Source organism: Danaus plexippus, chromosome 24 (genome assembly GCF_018135715.1).
Source record: "Danaus plexippus chromosome 24, MEX_DaPlex, whole genome shotgun sequence".
Taxonomy (NCBI): domain Eukaryota; kingdom Metazoa; phylum Arthropoda; class Insecta; order Lepidoptera; family Nymphalidae; genus Danaus; species Danaus plexippus.
The window spans coordinates 3,471,455-3,491,322 of record NC_083552.1 but is presented as its reverse complement, the minus strand read 5'-3'; the positions used below and the strand labels follow the sequence as shown (position 1 = coordinate 3,491,322).

Genomic DNA, 19,868 nt, shown 5'->3' with positions numbered 1-19,868 from the left:
AAGTAAAATAACAAAATAAACAAATAGTTAATTTTATATGATAACTTAAGTCTTACCTAACGATATCACGAGATTCCCATAATAAATACAGCACGGTAATGAAGTTTAATGTTTTATTTTTTGATAGAATATTCTAAAACACTTACAAATAAAACAACTCTAAATTATATAGCAACAGAAAAAACTTTATCTTCTCCGGCACTTAAAATATGAAATATTACAAAAATAATTACTAAGCGTAAAGTTATTTAGAGACATTAGTAGGTAAAACCTTGGAATAAGATGAGAGTTACTTAAAAATGTATGAAAAAATCTCGATTCTGTCGCAAGATGAATCGGTCCAGTGGTTTCACTCGTAACAGCTTTCACAATCTGATCTTTGGAAATAAGGCCCTTATTGTACCTTCATCTGTTGGGAAATTGGGGGCAATTAACATAAATACACATTAGAAACTAAATTTAGTTTGAAAAAAATCCTACATACATTAAGAAGATACAAAAGAAAATGCAAGATGAAAACTAACTTAACTTTGAAAGTCTTATTCATATAATTGAACAGAAAATAGACACTTACAATATCACTCACTTATATTGATTTATAGCGATGATATCTCAATGAGCCAGTTTTCATGAAATTTCAAATAATGAACAGTCGATTAAAGGAAAAAACAGAATAAATACAACCTTCACCAAAGAACAATAAAAGACATAACATTATAAATATATATTAAAATGTTATTCACAAGCCACGTGTGAAGCTTGGCTTTGTATTTTTTCCTATCAAAACTGACAAGGACATAAAATATAAACGGTGATTTGTAGAATAAAAAAAAATATGTGGCAATAATCATAAAGTCATGTAAAAATCTGTCATAGCAAATCGTTGTAGCATAAAACGACACACGATTATAAACAACCATTGTTAGATGTACGCATGAGAACAGCGGCCGTGATCTCATGCATGCTCGCAATTGATTCGTTACATTTACCCTATTGTGATAATTTATTATAATCGTTTCTTTATAATCACATCCCGTCAAAGAATTCGCAATAAACCATTTACACATACAATATAAAAAAATTTGTCCGCGACCATCGCCTTGAGAAACCCCTACACAGCGCTAGTCCGACGATGAATAGTCATGAAATTTCATTGGCTTTAGTCATTATTGCTATTTAAAACTGCAGGATGCATACAGGATAAGAATATCCCTGTATCGTCTGTCTTGTTAAATGGGGAAATTAAGAGGAAGGTCACCAGAGCTTCGACTTTTGTTACCTAAATTAACATAACTGATTTAACGCGTTTAACAAAACTAGTCGGACACGTGAATTCTTCGTTACGTGTGATAGGCACGTGTGAAACGAAATTATTAATTCATTCGTCATATAAAAATAATGTAAAAAAATATAAAAAAATGTCCAAACGGATGTGATTCTTAGGAAATGATACGTCGATAACTAATGAGACACCTTAAAAGAAGCCGTAATTCAAACAAATATACTTTAATAACATTTGCATCAAGTTATGTCAATATATATTGTAAATTGCTTAAAATATTATACGATAAAAGGCTAAACGATAAAATACGATAAAAAACTAAAATATCGTACAGTAAAACACTAAGGAACAGTGTCTCTGCTGTAATTAATTTTATTTTTCTTATTTTTTAAGCCAATAAGGTAGCAAATAAGAAAGCGGCCTGTCCCATCTGGTTATAAAGATTTACTATCGCTACGGGCATCTGCACAATCAGGGCCACCTCACATGCATTTCCCTCTCATCTTACACCTTTGTTTTATATAAATAACTAACAAAAGTTTTTATTTAAAAAAAAATACCTAAAATTACCGATTGGCATCAATGATTATTGATAATGATATGTCATCGTTATAAATATAAAGGCTCTATTGGTATATCATCTTTATTTTGTCATTGAGAATTTTATAAATCGCCTTGAATTATCGGCTTTCCAACCTACTTATCTGCAACCTACACTTTCATGTGGCTTCATAAACACGGTTACTTGAACCCGTAAAACGTAGTATATGACAGTGAACCATTGATAAGGTACGTTAACTGTCATTTAAACGTAACTTTAATGTAAATTGTTGGCTATCAGATCGTAATTGAGGCTTAACATTCTAACTATCTATGATTCGAAGACCCTAGACCGTAGCAATAATTATTATTACGCATAGATAATATTTGTAATTTCTTACAAATGAAACAAACATTCAACAAATATTATTTAACTAATACAATAAAAAAAATTATCGTTATAATATCATATTTAAATCACTAATGCAAAAATTCCTGATAGCAGTTTCACGGAGTGAGCCATCCATCAGACATGCGGTACATCACAATCGTAACATTATTCGTCTCGGAAATAGATATTGAAATTGTAACGGGATTAATTTAATCGTATGGATTATTGACTTAGAGGAACGCATGGTTATCAAGAAAAACGTGACAACGATAGCATCAACAGTTTATTTATAGAAAACGAGATTGCCAGTATTCACATACGCCCCGTTTAGGAAAGCCGTGATGAAATTTATTATTATTATTATTTTATCTTTGTTGCAATTTCATGTGTATGTATTCATGAAACGTAGGAAAAAATATAGATATATTTTCTAGAACAATGTGTAGTAATTGTTATTGCCACTTCAGACTTTTGTAAGAGGCTTAGGTTATTGAGTACGATGCGATGAGTTACAGCCCTGACCTACATATTAAAATCTCATTTTATTTGGGGGGAAATTAAGAAGCCATTGTTTATTATAACGGTATACTGAATTTTCATTCTTAATGGAAACAACTTAAAGTTTTCCTTTAAGGTGTTATTTGATGTCGAGAACATTTAATAACTGCTCTTATTCGCTTGTTCCAGGCATGGTTGGAGCAGCCGATGTCGTCAAGCCAGCCGATAAAGTTGAATTCTATTCACCCCAGGTCAAAGAAACACCGATCTATACTATCAGCGGTGAGTGAATAATATTGGAAATATCTTCATTCACAAAAATTAACTAACACAACACTAACAGAAGTGAGAAGATGGTTTAATCATTTACATTACTGGCGAAGTGACGTTGAAATACGAAAGTCTTTACTCTATAGAATATTACGGTTCATGAAAAATATTCACATAACTTAATAAGAACGACCGTATCATATTTACGGGAACGCTAAGATAAAATATATTGAACGATATAATTAAATAAGACAAAGAAATGATATATTGTACTTCGCTTGTTTTATGCATCAGCATATCAAAGGATTAACAGCAAATGTTATCAGATAGGACAGAAACATTACATCCGTACCATAATCTGTCATTAATCTCTGGATCACAAGAACATCTGTATGTAATAAAATAAATATTTACACTAGCACATAGATGACGACGTATTTAATGTACCATGTAATTATTTATAATTAATAATAATTAATTTAGAGAATATAAGTCATATTTAATTTGGTGAATATTGGTAGGTTTTTGTTACATTTGAGTAACATTTCAAACATTCAATCTCAGCTCTCGATTGTCGTTAAGATTCAGTATCGATATTCTGAAGGGGTAAATACTTAGTGCGATAACAAGTCTACTTTAAAAGGTGTATCAATGAAAGATTTTTTGCTGACTAAGACAATTTTTTTTCGAATGCATGTTACTTTTTTGTTGCCATAGCGACTAATTTCTCAATATAAAGGCTAAAGAAACCCAGCATTATGATTACCGGATTTTATTCTTTGGAAATTTCATCTTACGTCACATTACGAGTACGTATAGCTACATCTAAATAGATTTAGTAAAACATTAAATTGCTCAGACGGTAGTTTTAACAAACTTAAAGGATATCTGCTATTTTTCTATGTATACATATGTATTTTATGAATTAGATTAACAAATATACTTAGCAGATGTATCACTCTTATCGACGTTAAGAGAATATTATCCTCAAATTTGACAATATGCGATTCTGATACCGCGTCTTAATGGCATGTATCTGAACACGCATTACACGTTACAGATGAGATATGGAAATAATCGAAGATTTTTTTTTAAATTTCGTATAAGCCTTTAACATTCAGAAGAGATAGAATCTCGACTCGATATGATGGATTACTTTAAGATTTTAGACATTGATACATATCTAATCATTGCTTTCAAAGTCAAAGATTTTTATGCCAAATGTTATTTATCTTCGCAAATATTATATCTATATAAATCAATCAATTCGATGAATGTTTGTTATTTGGTTGCTGAAGTTATTGATGAAATCGTAAACAGATTTCGATAATATGTTATTATGACTCCTGCGATCCTGCTGACATCCCAAAAGCAATATCAGTTTTAAATTTATTTCATTTTATATGTTTGTATGTTGAATTTACTTTCAAGCGGGCGGTGCAGCGGGAAAATTGTAGTATACACACTGCACATTGCCTCATTTTTTAACAATAGCGTTGATTAATAAAACAAGAATTTAATTCAAGTTATTGAGTCCTGAAAAAATGTTTTTATATAAATTTTTACAATGATTTTATTAAAAAAGATATCAATATATAAGATTATAAGAAACAGAAGTACGACAAATATTTATTTTTATATGAAAATTTTTAAAGATGTTTTAAATTGAACTCTCCAAAACATCAATATCGGAATATTAGTATAAGTAAACTAACTTTATATACACAGGTATATATGATAATTCAATAGCACAATCTTTTAATGTTGTCATAGTATTAAAACTAACTACAGTTTCCAGAAACGTCTAAGCAAGAGTTGTGTTCGTCTTTACTTACTTTATTTTTATAATCCTTAATGACTTTTCAAGCATCAAAAATCTTTATAAACTTATTTGTTACTAAATAAGATTAACTTAAACCCAAACCATTGTAAATATCACAAATTTTTTTTAATTCACATATCACTTTAATCTATAATACCTATTTATTTTGTTATAAATATTTATCTTACTGTGGTTATCCTTTGAGAAATTTCAACTACATTTTTATTATTATTATTGTCTATACAAAAAGATATTAATATATTTTGCGAACAATAGGATTTGATATGACGTAGTCTACGACGGCTTATGATTCTTAGTACCCCAAATATAAAACATTGTTTTCTATATAGAGTCGAAACTTCTCAGCATGCCATGGATTAACCTTGCGGTAGGTTTAAGGAGCCCCTATCTAACGCCCGTTAAACTCTTCCCTCAACCGTCCAAGCACCAGGTCTACCTAATCAAATTTGAAACGAACCTACTAGGGCTCCCTACGAAGTACGCTCTAAGAATGAATTGATGTTAGTTCTGGACAGGCCCAAGTCTTTTAGTAGGTAGTAGAGAGTTTAAGCTGTTATACCTCTCGCTCCCACTTCTACCGAGTACAAATTTACGACCAACACATTCTTAATGAGTTGGTTAGTGAGCTCGTAATACTTATTCACCTTGATGGGTCTTTGGGGATGTAGTTTACCCTAGGGACCGTAAGCTCTATTAACACAACGTTCTTCTAAATTCTCGAATACAGAAATGTGTATGGCCTGGACGCCAATCAACAATTATCCTATGGGATTTTATATTGTTTCTCATACGCATCCATCATCACAGTCCAATCCGAAGCCGCTTTTATGATAGCTGGTTACCGAAAGACTAACTGCTTCACGTATGAATTCTAGAACCATGTCGTGACGAAACGAGTATTGACGGCTATTCAGGAGTACCTCACATCCCAGCAGCAAATGCCATTTCCAACTACCTTCCCCTAAAGAAAAGCAAGTTTTTTTCGGTATCTTTACCCCATTTTACTAAATTGCTCTGATCTGGGAGATTCATTTAAAAACGCATTGAGATATAATTTTAGCAGTGCTGGTCACCAATCATTAATTAAGTTGCGCCATTTTAGTGCTAATGGGATGTAAATTATTCCTATGTTTAAATACCCGTTCTGCATTTTTAAACTCATTACATCTTATATTTACCACTTTCATCTTGCCCAATAAAATACTTTAATATATCCGTGTCTTGGTCCTTCTTACTTGATCTTAACCCTCCACTGTTGCTTTATGGTCATATCGTAAACTGGTTATGGAAATGAAGTCTTGATTCCAGCTCTGAGGCATCTTTGTTTTTTGGGAGTAATGTAACGACGTCATCGTGGGATTTCCCCAAGACATGTCACTTGGAAACTCTTAAGTAATTGTAGAGCTCCGATGGCCTTTTAAGATATCCCACAACTATTGCGATCCCTGAATAAAGCTGACGAATCAGCCGGCAGCGCGAGACCGAGTCACAACTTCAACACCTTTATGACACTATAACTTTATGCTTCTAACTTTGACAATAGGATTTCATTGAAACCATAGACGAGGAAATGTCTATTCAAACGTGGTATTAGGTGATTATCGTAGATCCAAGCTTTTTTGACGTTACTGTACGCTTGTTAAGATCCTTTAAACAACTATCTACTATTCCGATGTATATATATAAAGTCAACAATTATAATGTCTTTCTAGTAATTATCTATAAATAAAATGAAGACTGTGAAGAGGCAATTTGTGTTAAAAGGTAACAAAATACAGTAGCATCATTCTTGCGAAGATTACTTTTAGTTTTTGCCGTGTTTCATTTATAATACAATTCTGAATAAAATACAGTTATTTATCTACTTAACAAATAACGACATTCAACAACACTGTTATAGGAAAAATGTATTTTTGTACAGCCATATTTGTACAGCTGACAGTCAAATGCAAATTATGTTCTATACTTTTTGCTTGCTTTTGGTGTATTGGCCTTTTATTGTTAAATTGTTGGTGCTCACCAACCTCGAGCTTAAACATTTGTTTGAAATAAATGACAAATGTCAATGTTCTATGCACAATTTTTTTTTTTTTTTTGCTAAATTTTAAAACAAACGATTAAACAATTACATAAAAAAGTATTAAATTAAAAATAAAAATATTTAAATTATATATTTAAAAAAATAATTATATTATATGACATAATTATTAATTGTTTTCCTACATCCTAATTATCTAAAAATGAAATCTTAGATAAAAATAAAACAATAACATTCTATGATTATCTAAATCAATTTATTAAATTTTATTTCTTACATACATACATATACATATTATACTCGTGTATTCAAAAAACTTGCAAAAAACGTTCGATCTTTATTAGGCCGAGAAACCTGGCGCTCTATAACAATGAAGGTACCATTCCGCAAGGGCACATGTAAACTTTGAGGGATACCCTCACAAAAAAAATCTGAAGTCGTGCGAAGTTGCCAGTTAATAAAAAGGGAATTACATTCTATTAATATCTAAAGAACAGATAAAATATATGATAGATCTATATAAAAGTATTTTGAAATTTCACTAAAAATCTAGAAAAAACTAGAATAATTCAATTAGTTGTTTATTATTTCCGGCAAAGGTCAAAGTTGTGGCTCGTAAACTGGCAGAAGGTCAGAATATGCAATGAATATGAATGAGTAAGTCTTAAGCGAGATTATATTATGAAAATAGAGATTTCCTTCTCGGTAAGTATGATGTAAGACCACAAATTTCGTCTGTTGTGGTAATAACTACAACGAACGATTACACGGTATAATATGTACTAGCTCATTCCCCGGGTCTGACCTGTGTTTAATGTTACAATGTCGTAGTCCAAAAAAGAAATATATCTTTTGCGTTTTTTTCCATACTTTTCATTGACGTCTCGCCACTGCTGTTTGTGGCGTAATGTTATGGTTCTTAATAAAATCCCCTAGGACCTAAAGATAAAGAACTCAACCAATTAAATGAAAGAATCTTTTACGTAATATTATACAGATCATTAAATCATCTTAAAATAGACTTTAAATACACAACGAAATGTCTTTATAAGTCCCAACGTAATTTCTATTGTATACCTAGAAAATGCTATCCTATATACTTTTAGTTTTTCTATGTTCCTAAGTGATGTGACATATTTAAGGGAAGCATAAATTGGGATTACATTTTTTTCGATAATCCTTCATCTTATCATTACACATAAGTAAGATGATAACGAAGATTATAAAAAAGTATCTATAAAAATGTAACATTTATATAGCGCCTGTTTCGAATTCCATCAATCGTTCGGTAGACTTTTGGGTAAGTAGGTACACAGAAATATTATCTTTATATTATATTGATTTAATAGTATTGAGTTATCTTTTAGCTTATCTTTATTTTAATTATCAAGTTTATTTATCGAACATCATAATATATCGTACATTTAAAATAATTTTATTTTTTATAAGCGCCATCTAGTAGTGTTTAAACTTACTACTTAGTTATTCTACCGTAGAATTAAAAAGCAATGGCTTAAAACAACACGGTGAGGATATATATACATATTTGTGTTCCGAAATTTAAAAATTATAATGAAAAAAAATTTAACGTAAATGTAACACCATATTTTTTTTAAGGGTTTTGGAAATTAATGTAATTGACCAAGTTAACCACAGAGTTACTAAATTATTGTAGATAATTTATTAAGAGCTATTTTAAGCCAGTGTTTTTCTAGAAATAATATATATATACATATATTAATGTGACCTTGACATATTCACAGACAGAATAACTGAATGTTTAAAGAGGTCGTTAGCTAAATTCATTGAGGCTTAATTCTCATTACGTTAAGTACGGAACGAGTGTTGTTTACTTACATTAACATATTTTTATATTCTACCCCCAATTTTTTCTCTCCCTTTCTTACTATGGAAACCGAAATTCCCAACTGGTTTCTAAATTAACATAAATACTCTCTATTTACACTTCTAATGATAACTTTATTTAGTGATAACAAGTTCATAATCGTTATTGTAAACAAAACGGGTAATTATATCAAAACTAATTTATTTATATCAGAACTAGTTTCTCCGTCTCAAACAGAAGATCACGAATATAAAAATGTGACTGTACAGTGAATAACTTACAAATTTTTCCATCGGAATGTTGGCTGAATACAATAAATTATAGCGGCTAAAAAAATATCTCTCCGAAAAAAAAAAAATTGTGACAGCTAATTGCTTGACGCGACTCAGTGTAAACAATGTTTTTATGTAGGAAATAGGTTTTCCTTAAAATCTTTTGTGATAAAGCAATCTACGTTTTAGTTTTGTGTAATAGATTCAGTGATAATGACGAATTTTACGAGTGTCAGCATTGAAATTGCCATACGAAAGTTATGGAGGCAAATGAATGGATATACGATATTAGGTAATATTTAGCATGATATCATTATATAACAGTGGAAAGGAAGATAATTTGCCATACATAAAGGCATTGAATCACAATTGAATAATGAATTCATTTTAATAAAATTTAATATGCATTGATTTTAAAAATGAGTAAATTTTTTTAAATAACATTAATGCTTGATGATATTTAGTGCAGAGATATCTGTGATTGCATATGTCAATCCGAAATATTATTAATGGTATAAGGTTAAACTTAATTCGAAACATATTTTTTAATTCAATTAAATTAAAACTTAAGTAACTGTACGAATAGATAGCGGAACAAAAATGTATAATAATTTTATTCATTTAGACAATAAATCAACTTCGACTATAGTAATCAACTTACACTATATATACAATACACTGTCAAAATCCACTCTTCAAATAAAACCGTAGCATAGATCAAAATGACGTCCATAAATAATTAATATATTTCTTTTAAAAAAAAAACCACTGCGGCCAAGATCGTACGTAGAAACATATCGGCATAATGATTTATTTTTATAGTCTATAGCTGATGTGTATTTTATTTTTTTAATCACCGTGTTCATCGTTTCAGATGATATTGGTAGTCCGGATAGTACATTCACAATGTCGTCAATAAATTCATCCGGGGACGTCAAAAGTCCTGGGGATCCACCGGAGAAGAAATTCGCTGAATCCGATCCCGAGAAGCAACCTTTATCCGGGGTGAGTTGACATTATACAGGGTGTTTAATTATTAATTAATTTTATTGATCTTTAACAAATTTATTCATAACACAAATATCTATAGATTAATGCAATAGGAATGCAACTCTTTTAGGAAAACTTACAAAACGACATGTTTTTCAGTATGGATATATTAAAATACAATATAAGCTAGTCTTATTTTAACTTTTCTGAAGCGATGTCACAATAACTACGAATATAAGAATGTTCTCAAAATCTATTTGACGCTTTAATACATAACTGTTAGGAACTAGTAACGGTAAATTAGCAAAAAGTGATCATGTCTGACTCACTCATTATCATTAAATACTGAAGTATATGTGTGTGTGTGTGTGTGTGTGTGTGTGTGCTTGTTGTCGTTTGACAGAACTGATGTTACATATTGTTAAATTATTAAAAAGTCGACGAATGTTAATAAAAATTACGGATCTACAAAAAAAAAGACCTAAAAAAGAGATTTTCAAAAAGATTGATATGAATAATTGGAATTAAAATAAACGGAATAAAAATAAATACATCCTTCGAATTTAACATTAATACTAATATATGAGTTATTCATATAAATTTTAAATATAATTAAAGTATTACTGATAAAAAATTGTTACCAATTTCATTTATCTTGAAAATGACGATAATAATAATCACGTATTTTCATCTCGACCGAGTGATTCGGGTTGGACAATTATCTTATATTCAGATAAAAAAAATTAGTCCCACACCGAATAACAATTCTCTTAGTGATAAAATCTATCTAATAAATTATCTGATATAACGGTCTCAAGCAAACTCTAATTATATATTTAGTGATGTAAGTATTAAAAATTTCTTATATATTATTGTTTGATATAACAAGTGAAATAAACAGTATGTAATATTGCCTTAATTAATTTAAACTGAACTTTTGTATTGAACTGAAATGTCTCAAAATATTTTTAAAACTTCGCATTAATTAAGTCAGTTAAGGACGCTATTAAAGTTGTTTTTGTGTTCTAATAAATAATTTTTCTATAGATCCGTAATTTTAAAACTAATATAAAATTTATATGTAAGGAAAATTTTACATAAATCAGTTAGGCAGTTATGACGTAATACAACAAACGAACATAAACTTTCACTTTTACAATATTATAAATAAATTTATATAAATTTTTATTAATATTGATAAAATATATATCATTTATAATCCATCAATGTTATTAAGATCCACATTCTCACGTAAGATTCATATAAAGAACGACATTTTGATAACGTAATTAAAAAAAAACGATTAATTAATTATCTGTGTAAATTTATTATAATTTAATAATCTTTATTAATTATATGTATTTAAGCGATAAAATGTCACTTTATAACATCCCCTACAAGTGATAAACTCGCAAATGAGTTTATGTACGCTCTTATTGATGAAGGCATTTTTTTTTTTTTAATATTTCGAACACATTAAGCCAAAGAAAAGATTTCTTATGCTTATACGTAATACAAAGTCGTTCGTCTCATATTATTGCTTAATTAATATTCATATTGAAATAAAATATCACCTCTTTTCCTTCGTCTCTTATCGGTAAAGGTTGATCTTTTTATCTTTAACAAGTTTGTAACAGTTAATTTGTCAATTTTGAATTCATACGCTATCGTATTAATCAAAACATATTTTTTATATACTGATTTCGTTTAATATTTTTCCTTGTAAATGTTCATATCTTTAAGGTGTTCTTATCGATGTTGTTAAAAAAAACATACTTAAATTATTAGCTTCTATAATTTTCGTATAATATTTTATGCTCAAGTAAAGGATCGGTTTAATGGACTCGTATTATTTCGTCCCCTTTTATTGTTCTTTTTAATATGCAAGACGTAAAATCAAGATATTTTAATTCAAAGCACATCTGAACATAATTTCCTGCAAATTAATGCAGATACGCTCTAACAAACGACGTATTTCTGGAATTATCGTCAGTTATCAGGCTTTATATAGTGCCTTTAATGTATGTGGCTACGTTAAGGTTACGCGAACGCATGTATAGATATACACACGATTCCACCGTTATTTCCTATTAGCCTACTAATATAATAAACGTGAAAGTTTCTGAACCAAGACGTAAATCAGTTTTTACTCTTTCACGCAAAAACTACTAAACATTTTTTTTTATTAAAATGTACGTTTTACTTTAACATAGACGATTAAAATAAAAAGTTAACTTCACCATTTTTTTAGGTTGAGACTCTAAAATAGTGTAGTATATACCCAGCCTTAAATATATAGTGTATAACAGGGCTAGCAACTAAGCAACGTGACGTTATCTGTGTTATATTTGACAAGTGACAATTTTTTTTTCAAAATAAATGCCCGATTTAAATATTTATTTGTAACGATATTGCTATGGGAAAAATTGTTATGAGGAGAAAATACCAAGGATCTAGATATAACTAATTATAAATAATTATTTTGTTGTATGAAATAAATTTATTCTGGTTTGTTAACAAGATAACAGACAACAACACACAGCCTGTATAATAAAGATCGTAATTGTATTTTGGACTTGGTGAACTTAAAAATTCTCTAGCACACATGCCATATTATAGCTTTTTATATTTTGAAATAAAAATATTTCAATAAATCTATGTGGTTAGGACATGAGTGATTTGATTCATTGTCATATAAAGAATGAATTTTATTATAAAAATAAATTAAATAAAAATCCATTTAAACAACAATGTGAAACAAAGCTGGAAAAAAAATATATGTACAAAAAAATAACAAGATAACCTAAAAGTGAAACGTGTCTCGTATATCTTATGTATTTATTTATTAAATTTAATCCTCACAACTATTAACGTTTAATGTATAATTAAAAATAATCTTAAATAAAATATTTTAGTTGAAAGCTTTCTTCGGTAAGCTGGCATTTTATTTTTCAGCTGTTTTTAATCATTATAAAGATATTGCGGCTACAATTTGTGACATGAATAAATATCCACGATTTCATTATTTTAATGTAATATTTTTTTATGTTATCAGAAAAAGGAGGAGAGATGGTGGACAACCCTGATGCAGATAGCTGTTCCATTCTTCATAGCCGGTTGTGGAACGATAGGATCCGGCTTGGTGTTGGGTAGTGTTAAAGTGAGTAATCTCCTAATTACTTCCTGACACCCTGATGAGAAAGATTGATCAGATCAAATAACTTAGTCGATCAAATTAATTATTTGATCAAATCATAAATTTGATTGTATTAAATGAAAATTTCAATTAGTCATAATATAAAAATAAACATAACACTATACATTCTAAATAAATTTCAATTAAGACAAATAAAATGTTACGTTTCCACAAAAAAACAACATTTATATTTATCATTTGAAAATTAATTATATTCTTAGTAATGGATGACTTATGTATTAATATATTTCAGTTCTTAACTTTAAATATATATATAACTTTATAAAGCAAGGTTTCGTTATCACAGCATAAAGATATATACTTCAATTGTTTTATAAATACGCCAAATAAGTCTCAAACAGGACAAACACTTAAAGATTTATTGAACCTAGTATACACTTAGTCGTCAAAGAATATGCCGCTAAATACTTTAAACATTTGATATTTTAGTAAATGTTAAATATATATAGGAAATTTATTAAAATTCATTTTAGTCACGTAATAATAAATTTACTTGATAGTATTTAAGTTTTTTCATCGTACATAAATAGATGTACACATATCAATTTCAACCCTAATGAGGGCAACAACAATGAGTATAGCTGTAGTATTAAAAAGGTAAACTAAATACCCAGCAAATTGAGGTCAAAATAAAAAATAATCATAAGATCGTACTAACAAAAAGGACTGAAATATATATAATTCGATCATAGTTTCATAGTCCGCAAGGTAAAATCACTTACCTTTAAAACTAAATATAGTTTTATTGATCTTAAATTTTTCGCAATTAAATTCTGCTCGTTTCTATCACTGGGTATTTCCCTTTTACTATTTGTTTTGAGGTTAACAGTCTTAAAGCTAACATAAAATTCATATCTCAATAGACACTTGACCAGAACAATGAGTGATTTGTTGCACCAATTCAATGTTTATGTATCTATATATTTTTATAATACCTATTTCATTAAATGAGAAATACTACGATAAATGGCGTTTAGTTCTAAAAATATGAATATATTCTTTGTAATTTTTATATCAGTCTCAAGCACTAGTAACGTATAAGCGGTATTATCAACTCAATCTTCAATTTACCGTATTTAATTGATGTGTTTTGTCGATGACTGTCGCCAGCCTTACCATTAAACAATTACATTGAAACTCTCGTGAATAACTAACTATTACGAGTAATAGTTAATTTAAGGTATGTCTCACGAATACGTTACGAAGTATATTTTATTGTGATCAAATAATAGTTATAAAGGAATATTAGGTTAAGTATACCTAACGTTCGAAAAAGAATTCGGTATAACAAAAATTTTTATAACTCTCTTACAGAACTGGGAGGTATTTCTGCAAGTCAAAGCTATTTTCGTGTTAGTGCCATCCCTGTCCGGATTAAAAGGTAATAAAATTTAAGATTTATAATATTACAATATCATAACCCAAGTTTACTGAAAAATAATTGAGTATTTTAATTCATAATATATAAGAAAAAAATCACCTATGCCTTATATGCGATTAGTACAGAATTTTCATACCAACAATAACCTTTAAATTATTTTTTTATAATTTAATTTTAGACTGATGTTTATATAAAATTTTATATTACATTTGAATATAATAATAGATGGGCATTATGTTGTTTATTGTTCTGAACGACAACGCTTTCAATACTTGAATTTACTCACGGAATTATGTACTATTTGCAAGTCGTCTGGGTCGGAAAATTTATGTAATTCTTGTAGCGTCATTATTCATACTAGAGCTTAATTATTGAGTTCATCAGCTGAGCGAGGAAATAAAATTTTACATATGATTCACGCGCAATCTAACCCTTTGTTAACAAAATTACTATTTTGGTTTCGATCGATAACCATTGTAATATGAGCCCTTGAAAATACAGATATAAAGTATTAAAGCCATCAATTATTCGATGGCACGGCCGAAAATGTTATGAAGTTACAATATACAATATTGTCTTTTATAATATTAGAGATTTCTTCATATGTTTCTCCTTGTTTTAAGGTAACTTGGACATGTGTCTCGCTTCACGGCTCTCAACTCAGGCTAACCTTGGTAATATGAGATTACCACGAGAAGTTATATCAATGGTCGTCGGCAATATATCGCTGGTGCAGGTAAATTAAACAAAATCTATCCTTAATGTAGGCAAAGAAGATTTAAAAATAATATCAACAAAATACTCAATACACATGGAAAAATGCTTAATAAAACGTGACAAGAAACAATAACTTATGACCAAAAAAAAAGTGATTGCATAATATTTTTTTTGCAGGTTCAAGCTATAGTAGCGGCGACCGTGGTGTCTATGTTCGCTGTGGTGGTCAACACAATAACAGACAGACAGTTTAATGGCAGCTACGTACTGTTATTGATCGCTTCAGCTGTCTTCACTGCTACCACCACTTGTTTCGTTTTAGGTACATTACATTAGGACAATCCATTTTATTACTTTTTAAAGTAATTTTCATAAAAATCTGTGAGGTTTACAAGTGTCTCTTAATATATTACAGATTTCGTTATGGTAATAGTGATCTTCGCCTCACAAAAGTTCAAGGTGAATCCCGACAATGTGGCGACACCTTTGGCCGCGTCAATAGGCGATATCGTTAGTAACTCAGTATTGGCTGTCACAGCTGCATATATGTTCGAACAGATAAGTGAGTGTTGATACAGTGGAAATGTACTTTTCCTTAGTGATATATATTCTTAATGTTATGTTTCGATTAACAGAGATATCGCTATGGCAACCGATTGCACTTCTATGTGTATACTACAGTCTTCTTCCCATTTGGGTGTTTATTGGTTGGAAGAATAAATATACGAAGGCCGTCCTCACCACTGGATGGACCCCCGTTATATCCGCCCTGTTTATTAGTGGGTGAGTTAATTATGTATCGTAACAATATTTGAACCAAACAAATTTTTTTTTCATCTCATCCTTCGTGATCAGTTTTGCCGCAAAGTAACCGAAACGTAGGGAGTATGTAGTTAAAAATAATTTAAAAAAAACGCGTAATAAATCAGAAAGTATTAGTTTCGTTTAAATGAATAATCGCGAAATTTTTAGACCTCATTATGGTACTGAACTTAACAATAACTACAGATGTGGAAGAAATGTAATGTGTGATATACTATTAATTAATTTTGTTTTTGATTTTGTTGAATTTTTTTGCTAATATTTTATATATATTCTTTATACGTCGTCTTGCTAAAACAAACTAATCTATGTTTATTCCTTAAAATCCAGATGAATGTGCATAGCAAATATTTATTGTATATAAAATAATTTTAGTGTTGGTGGTATCGTTCTGGACCAAGCTGTGGATCAATATCCGGGATACGAAGTTTTCCAACCGATAGTGAACGGTATCGGTGGCAACTTAGTTTGTGTTCAATCATCACGTCTGGCGACACACTTACACCAGACAGCCATCCCCGGCATACTACCGGAGAATACGAGGATCATTGAATGGCCGTGGAGGACGTTGTTCTACGGAAGTGAGTTTTATACATTACATACAACTTTATTGATTTAATTTACTAAACAAGCCCTTCAATCAAAGTGAGGCCTAGGTCAAATAGGTGGTCATCAAAATATATACAGAGAATAATTATTTGTTAGATTTTTTTTTTTTTTATTAAAAATCAAAACGTGTTGCAAATCAATGGTCAGCATTACTATAATTCATACAAATCGATGCCAAGGAATTAAAAAAAAGTATAAAATTTTCTGTCAAATACTTTTTTCGTGTTAAGAAATCATTGAATTAATTTAAATAAAACAATCCTTTATGATTGACTTCAACATATATTAACGGTGACCCACTGTTTTTATTCACGTAATAATAAGATTAGGATAATAATTTCAATATTAAAAAAAAAATTTTATGTGACGTAAATTAATTGATAGAATCTTTTTCTTACCTAGTTTCTTTAATTTTTATATTATTTTATATATTTTAAATATTTTAATATCAATTATTTTTAGCTCCTGCTGCAAAAATTGCGAGAATGCTCCTAATACTGGCCGTTTGTGGGCAAATAGTGTTCATGATTGTTGCCGATGTCGTGTTCAGAGGATTTGTCTCGCTGCAGTTTGTCTTCGGTGTCACTTACGTGTTATGTTCAGTTATTCAAGTAAGTTTTTTTGTTATATTAATGTAATATAAAATTAGTTTCGACGTAATTCCATAAAATTTGATTTGATTTGATATTGTAGCCACACCAAACTTCTTTTCTTGTTTCCTCTATGAAAAGGGTTTCTGGTAGAGATCTCTTTTAAGAGATAAGTTATCCTTTGTCCATCACATTTCTTTTATAATAATGTAACTATTTCTACTTTTGGTACATAAATAAAAAATAGCAGATTAAAATAATGAACCAATACAAAACTCCGTATAACTCTTAATAATATTGACAAAATGTATTTCGTTTTTTTCTGACATATCTTCATTAATTATAATTTAATAACTCTCTTTGCAGGTTATGGTTTTACTCTACCTTTCTTACATCCTAATACACTTCATGTGGAAGAAGAAGAAGGATCCAGACAACGCCGCCATTCCGTACTTGACGGCTCTCGGCGATCTATTGGGTTCTGTTTTCCTAGGTCTAGCTTTCTTAATTCTATCAATATTCGGCATGGAATACGGTAATAACGTACAATAAAAAATAAATCGTATGACGGCTGAAAACCCATATATCTTTATAACTATAAACGCTTCTGCACAAAGCGATACAACGAAACCTTTCGTATATATAGCTTTGCGATGCAATCGATTCGTCTAATGGATATCACCAAATAGCTGTAAACGCTAAACGCTAGCCTATTTGCTTGAAACTAGATGAATCGATGGCTGTTCATTAACAAGTAACGTAAGAAATGTGTCAAAAATAAAAAATTAATTGACATAAAAGCTCCTTGCAGTGCCAATTATTTTGGAGGAAGTTTGATCTGCAAGACTTAGTTGTATTGATGATATATTTTGATGACATTTCCTCATATGCGATTATTATTAAATCGGCATATAGATCAGTTCCGATGCTTTGAAATCAAGTATTATTTTAAACGATCGTAAGTCAAATTAAATATTCTATATCATGTGGATGTAGAGGGAAGTTTTGTATTCGCATGTTATTTTATAAAAACGACCTGCTCTATAGTGAGTAGCTCATCTGTGATAGATTATCCAAAAGAATGTGATTTATTGCAATTATAGCCTTTTAACAGCCGAGTCAATGGACAATAAATTGATGTTTGACGGAATAAATTTTACCGGCTCTTTTTTTGTATGTCTGTAAAGTTGATTTAGAAAAACAAATCTTCCTTTAAATGTTGACAATGGATAATTATTTTACGTTTTCTATTGGCCATTTTGATTTACAAAAAAAAAAAAATCAGTTTCTACTGTCTGTGAAATCGAACCAACATTATTTACTATCTCCCATATCATCATAGTAATATTTCTAGTGTATTATATGTAATGAATACGGTACTTATTATATAATTTACGATTGCCTGAATTGACTAACCTAGATAAATAAATCAATACATTCCAATAGTTAGGTATGAAAATGTCCTGAGTAGATATAACTAGCTGTTACCTTAGATCAATGAGTACAATAAAGCAATTGATAGTATTAAGATACCTAAAATAATTAATTGTAGTTAATATAAATTATTGACATAATCGTCTGGATTGTTCGGTTTGTAAGTTGTAATGTGTGATCTCCTAAAAAATTTCGCGATAATGCATTTTTTGATGTCTACCTCCTGTTGTGAAATAAAATATATATGTATATATATATATATTCCAGATAAATAACTTACGTATTAATTATGGTCTCGATGGACATTATATACTTTTATGGATTATCGCATGCTTCATTCCACCGTATGATAATTTAAAATTAAATTATAGTTTTTATATATATATATATATATACATTATTCCGCTGAATTGAGACGTGGTTTGAATGAAATAAATTCGTCACAAATCAAAAGTGGCCGCTCGCTCTAGACTTAAGGTATACATTTGATTGAATGATGTGATACATTTGAGATTTTAATATGTATATATAGATTGTTATGTAGTATTTAGGCAAATTGAACGCCAAGGACATTCCAATGTTTATATATATTATTTTTTTTATTAAAAAGCATTGCCCGTAATAATTTTCTCTTTACACTGATGTATGAAAATTGTTTTTAATTTTACGTAGTTACTACTTTTGAATAAATTTTACCGATTCACTGACGGTGCTTTGTCGAGACTTAGGACATGAGATATTGTTATAGAAAATACAGTATTTTTAATTGCAAAGAATAAAATATGTTCCATGAAATGTATTGGTATTTTTAATTAGGGGATTTTTATTTTATTAAAAACAATTTAAAAAATATTTTTGTATTTTTTTTTTTACACACCATTTATATGTACCTTCTACTGAAAGAAAGTTGTTAAAGAATGTATTTGAAAATCTAATGAATGACAAATATAACAAAGATTTATATTGATTCAGTACGAGTTGTTAAAATTGAATATTATATATTTTTTCGGGACCCATAATAAATGTTATCTATTTTGACAGATTTCAAACAAAACGAAAATCATAAGATAATTGTGACCGTTTTAGGAAATAAAAGACAATCCGTATGACACAAGAAATATATAAAAA

At 29.4% G+C, this 19,868-nt stretch overlaps 1 protein-coding gene across 3 annotated transcripts in view; it reads left to right on the top strand.

Moving 5' to 3' along the window:
* LOC116775930 (solute carrier family 41 member 1-like) overlaps positions 1-19,592 on the top strand; it is a 54,822-nt gene extending 35,230 nt beyond the window's left edge. For 2 of the 3 annotated variants that reach the window (XM_032668984.2, XM_032668983.2), the window contains exons 2-12: positions 2,901-2,993; positions 9,855-9,985; positions 13,026-13,130; positions 14,502-14,568; positions 15,192-15,304; positions 15,463-15,607; positions 15,701-15,847; positions 15,921-16,068; positions 16,483-16,688; positions 17,179-17,327; positions 17,673-19,592. In XM_032668984.2, the coding sequence (XP_032524875.1) occupies positions 2,903-2,993; positions 9,855-9,985; positions 13,026-13,130; positions 14,502-14,568; positions 15,192-15,304; positions 15,463-15,607; positions 15,701-15,847; positions 15,921-16,068; positions 16,483-16,688; positions 17,179-17,327; positions 17,673-17,858 (1,488 nt within the window). In that variant the 5' untranslated portion in view covers positions 2,901-2,902 and the 3' untranslated portion in view covers positions 17,859-19,592. Of the gene's footprint in view, positions 1-2,900; positions 2,994-8,961; positions 9,273-9,854; positions 9,986-13,025; positions 13,131-14,501; positions 14,569-15,191; positions 15,305-15,462; positions 15,608-15,700; positions 15,848-15,920; positions 16,069-16,482; positions 16,689-17,178; positions 17,328-17,672 lie in introns of those variants that run through there. The other variant, XM_032668985.2, reaches the window with a different exon arrangement.
* Positions 19,593-19,868: the final 276 nt, after the last annotated feature.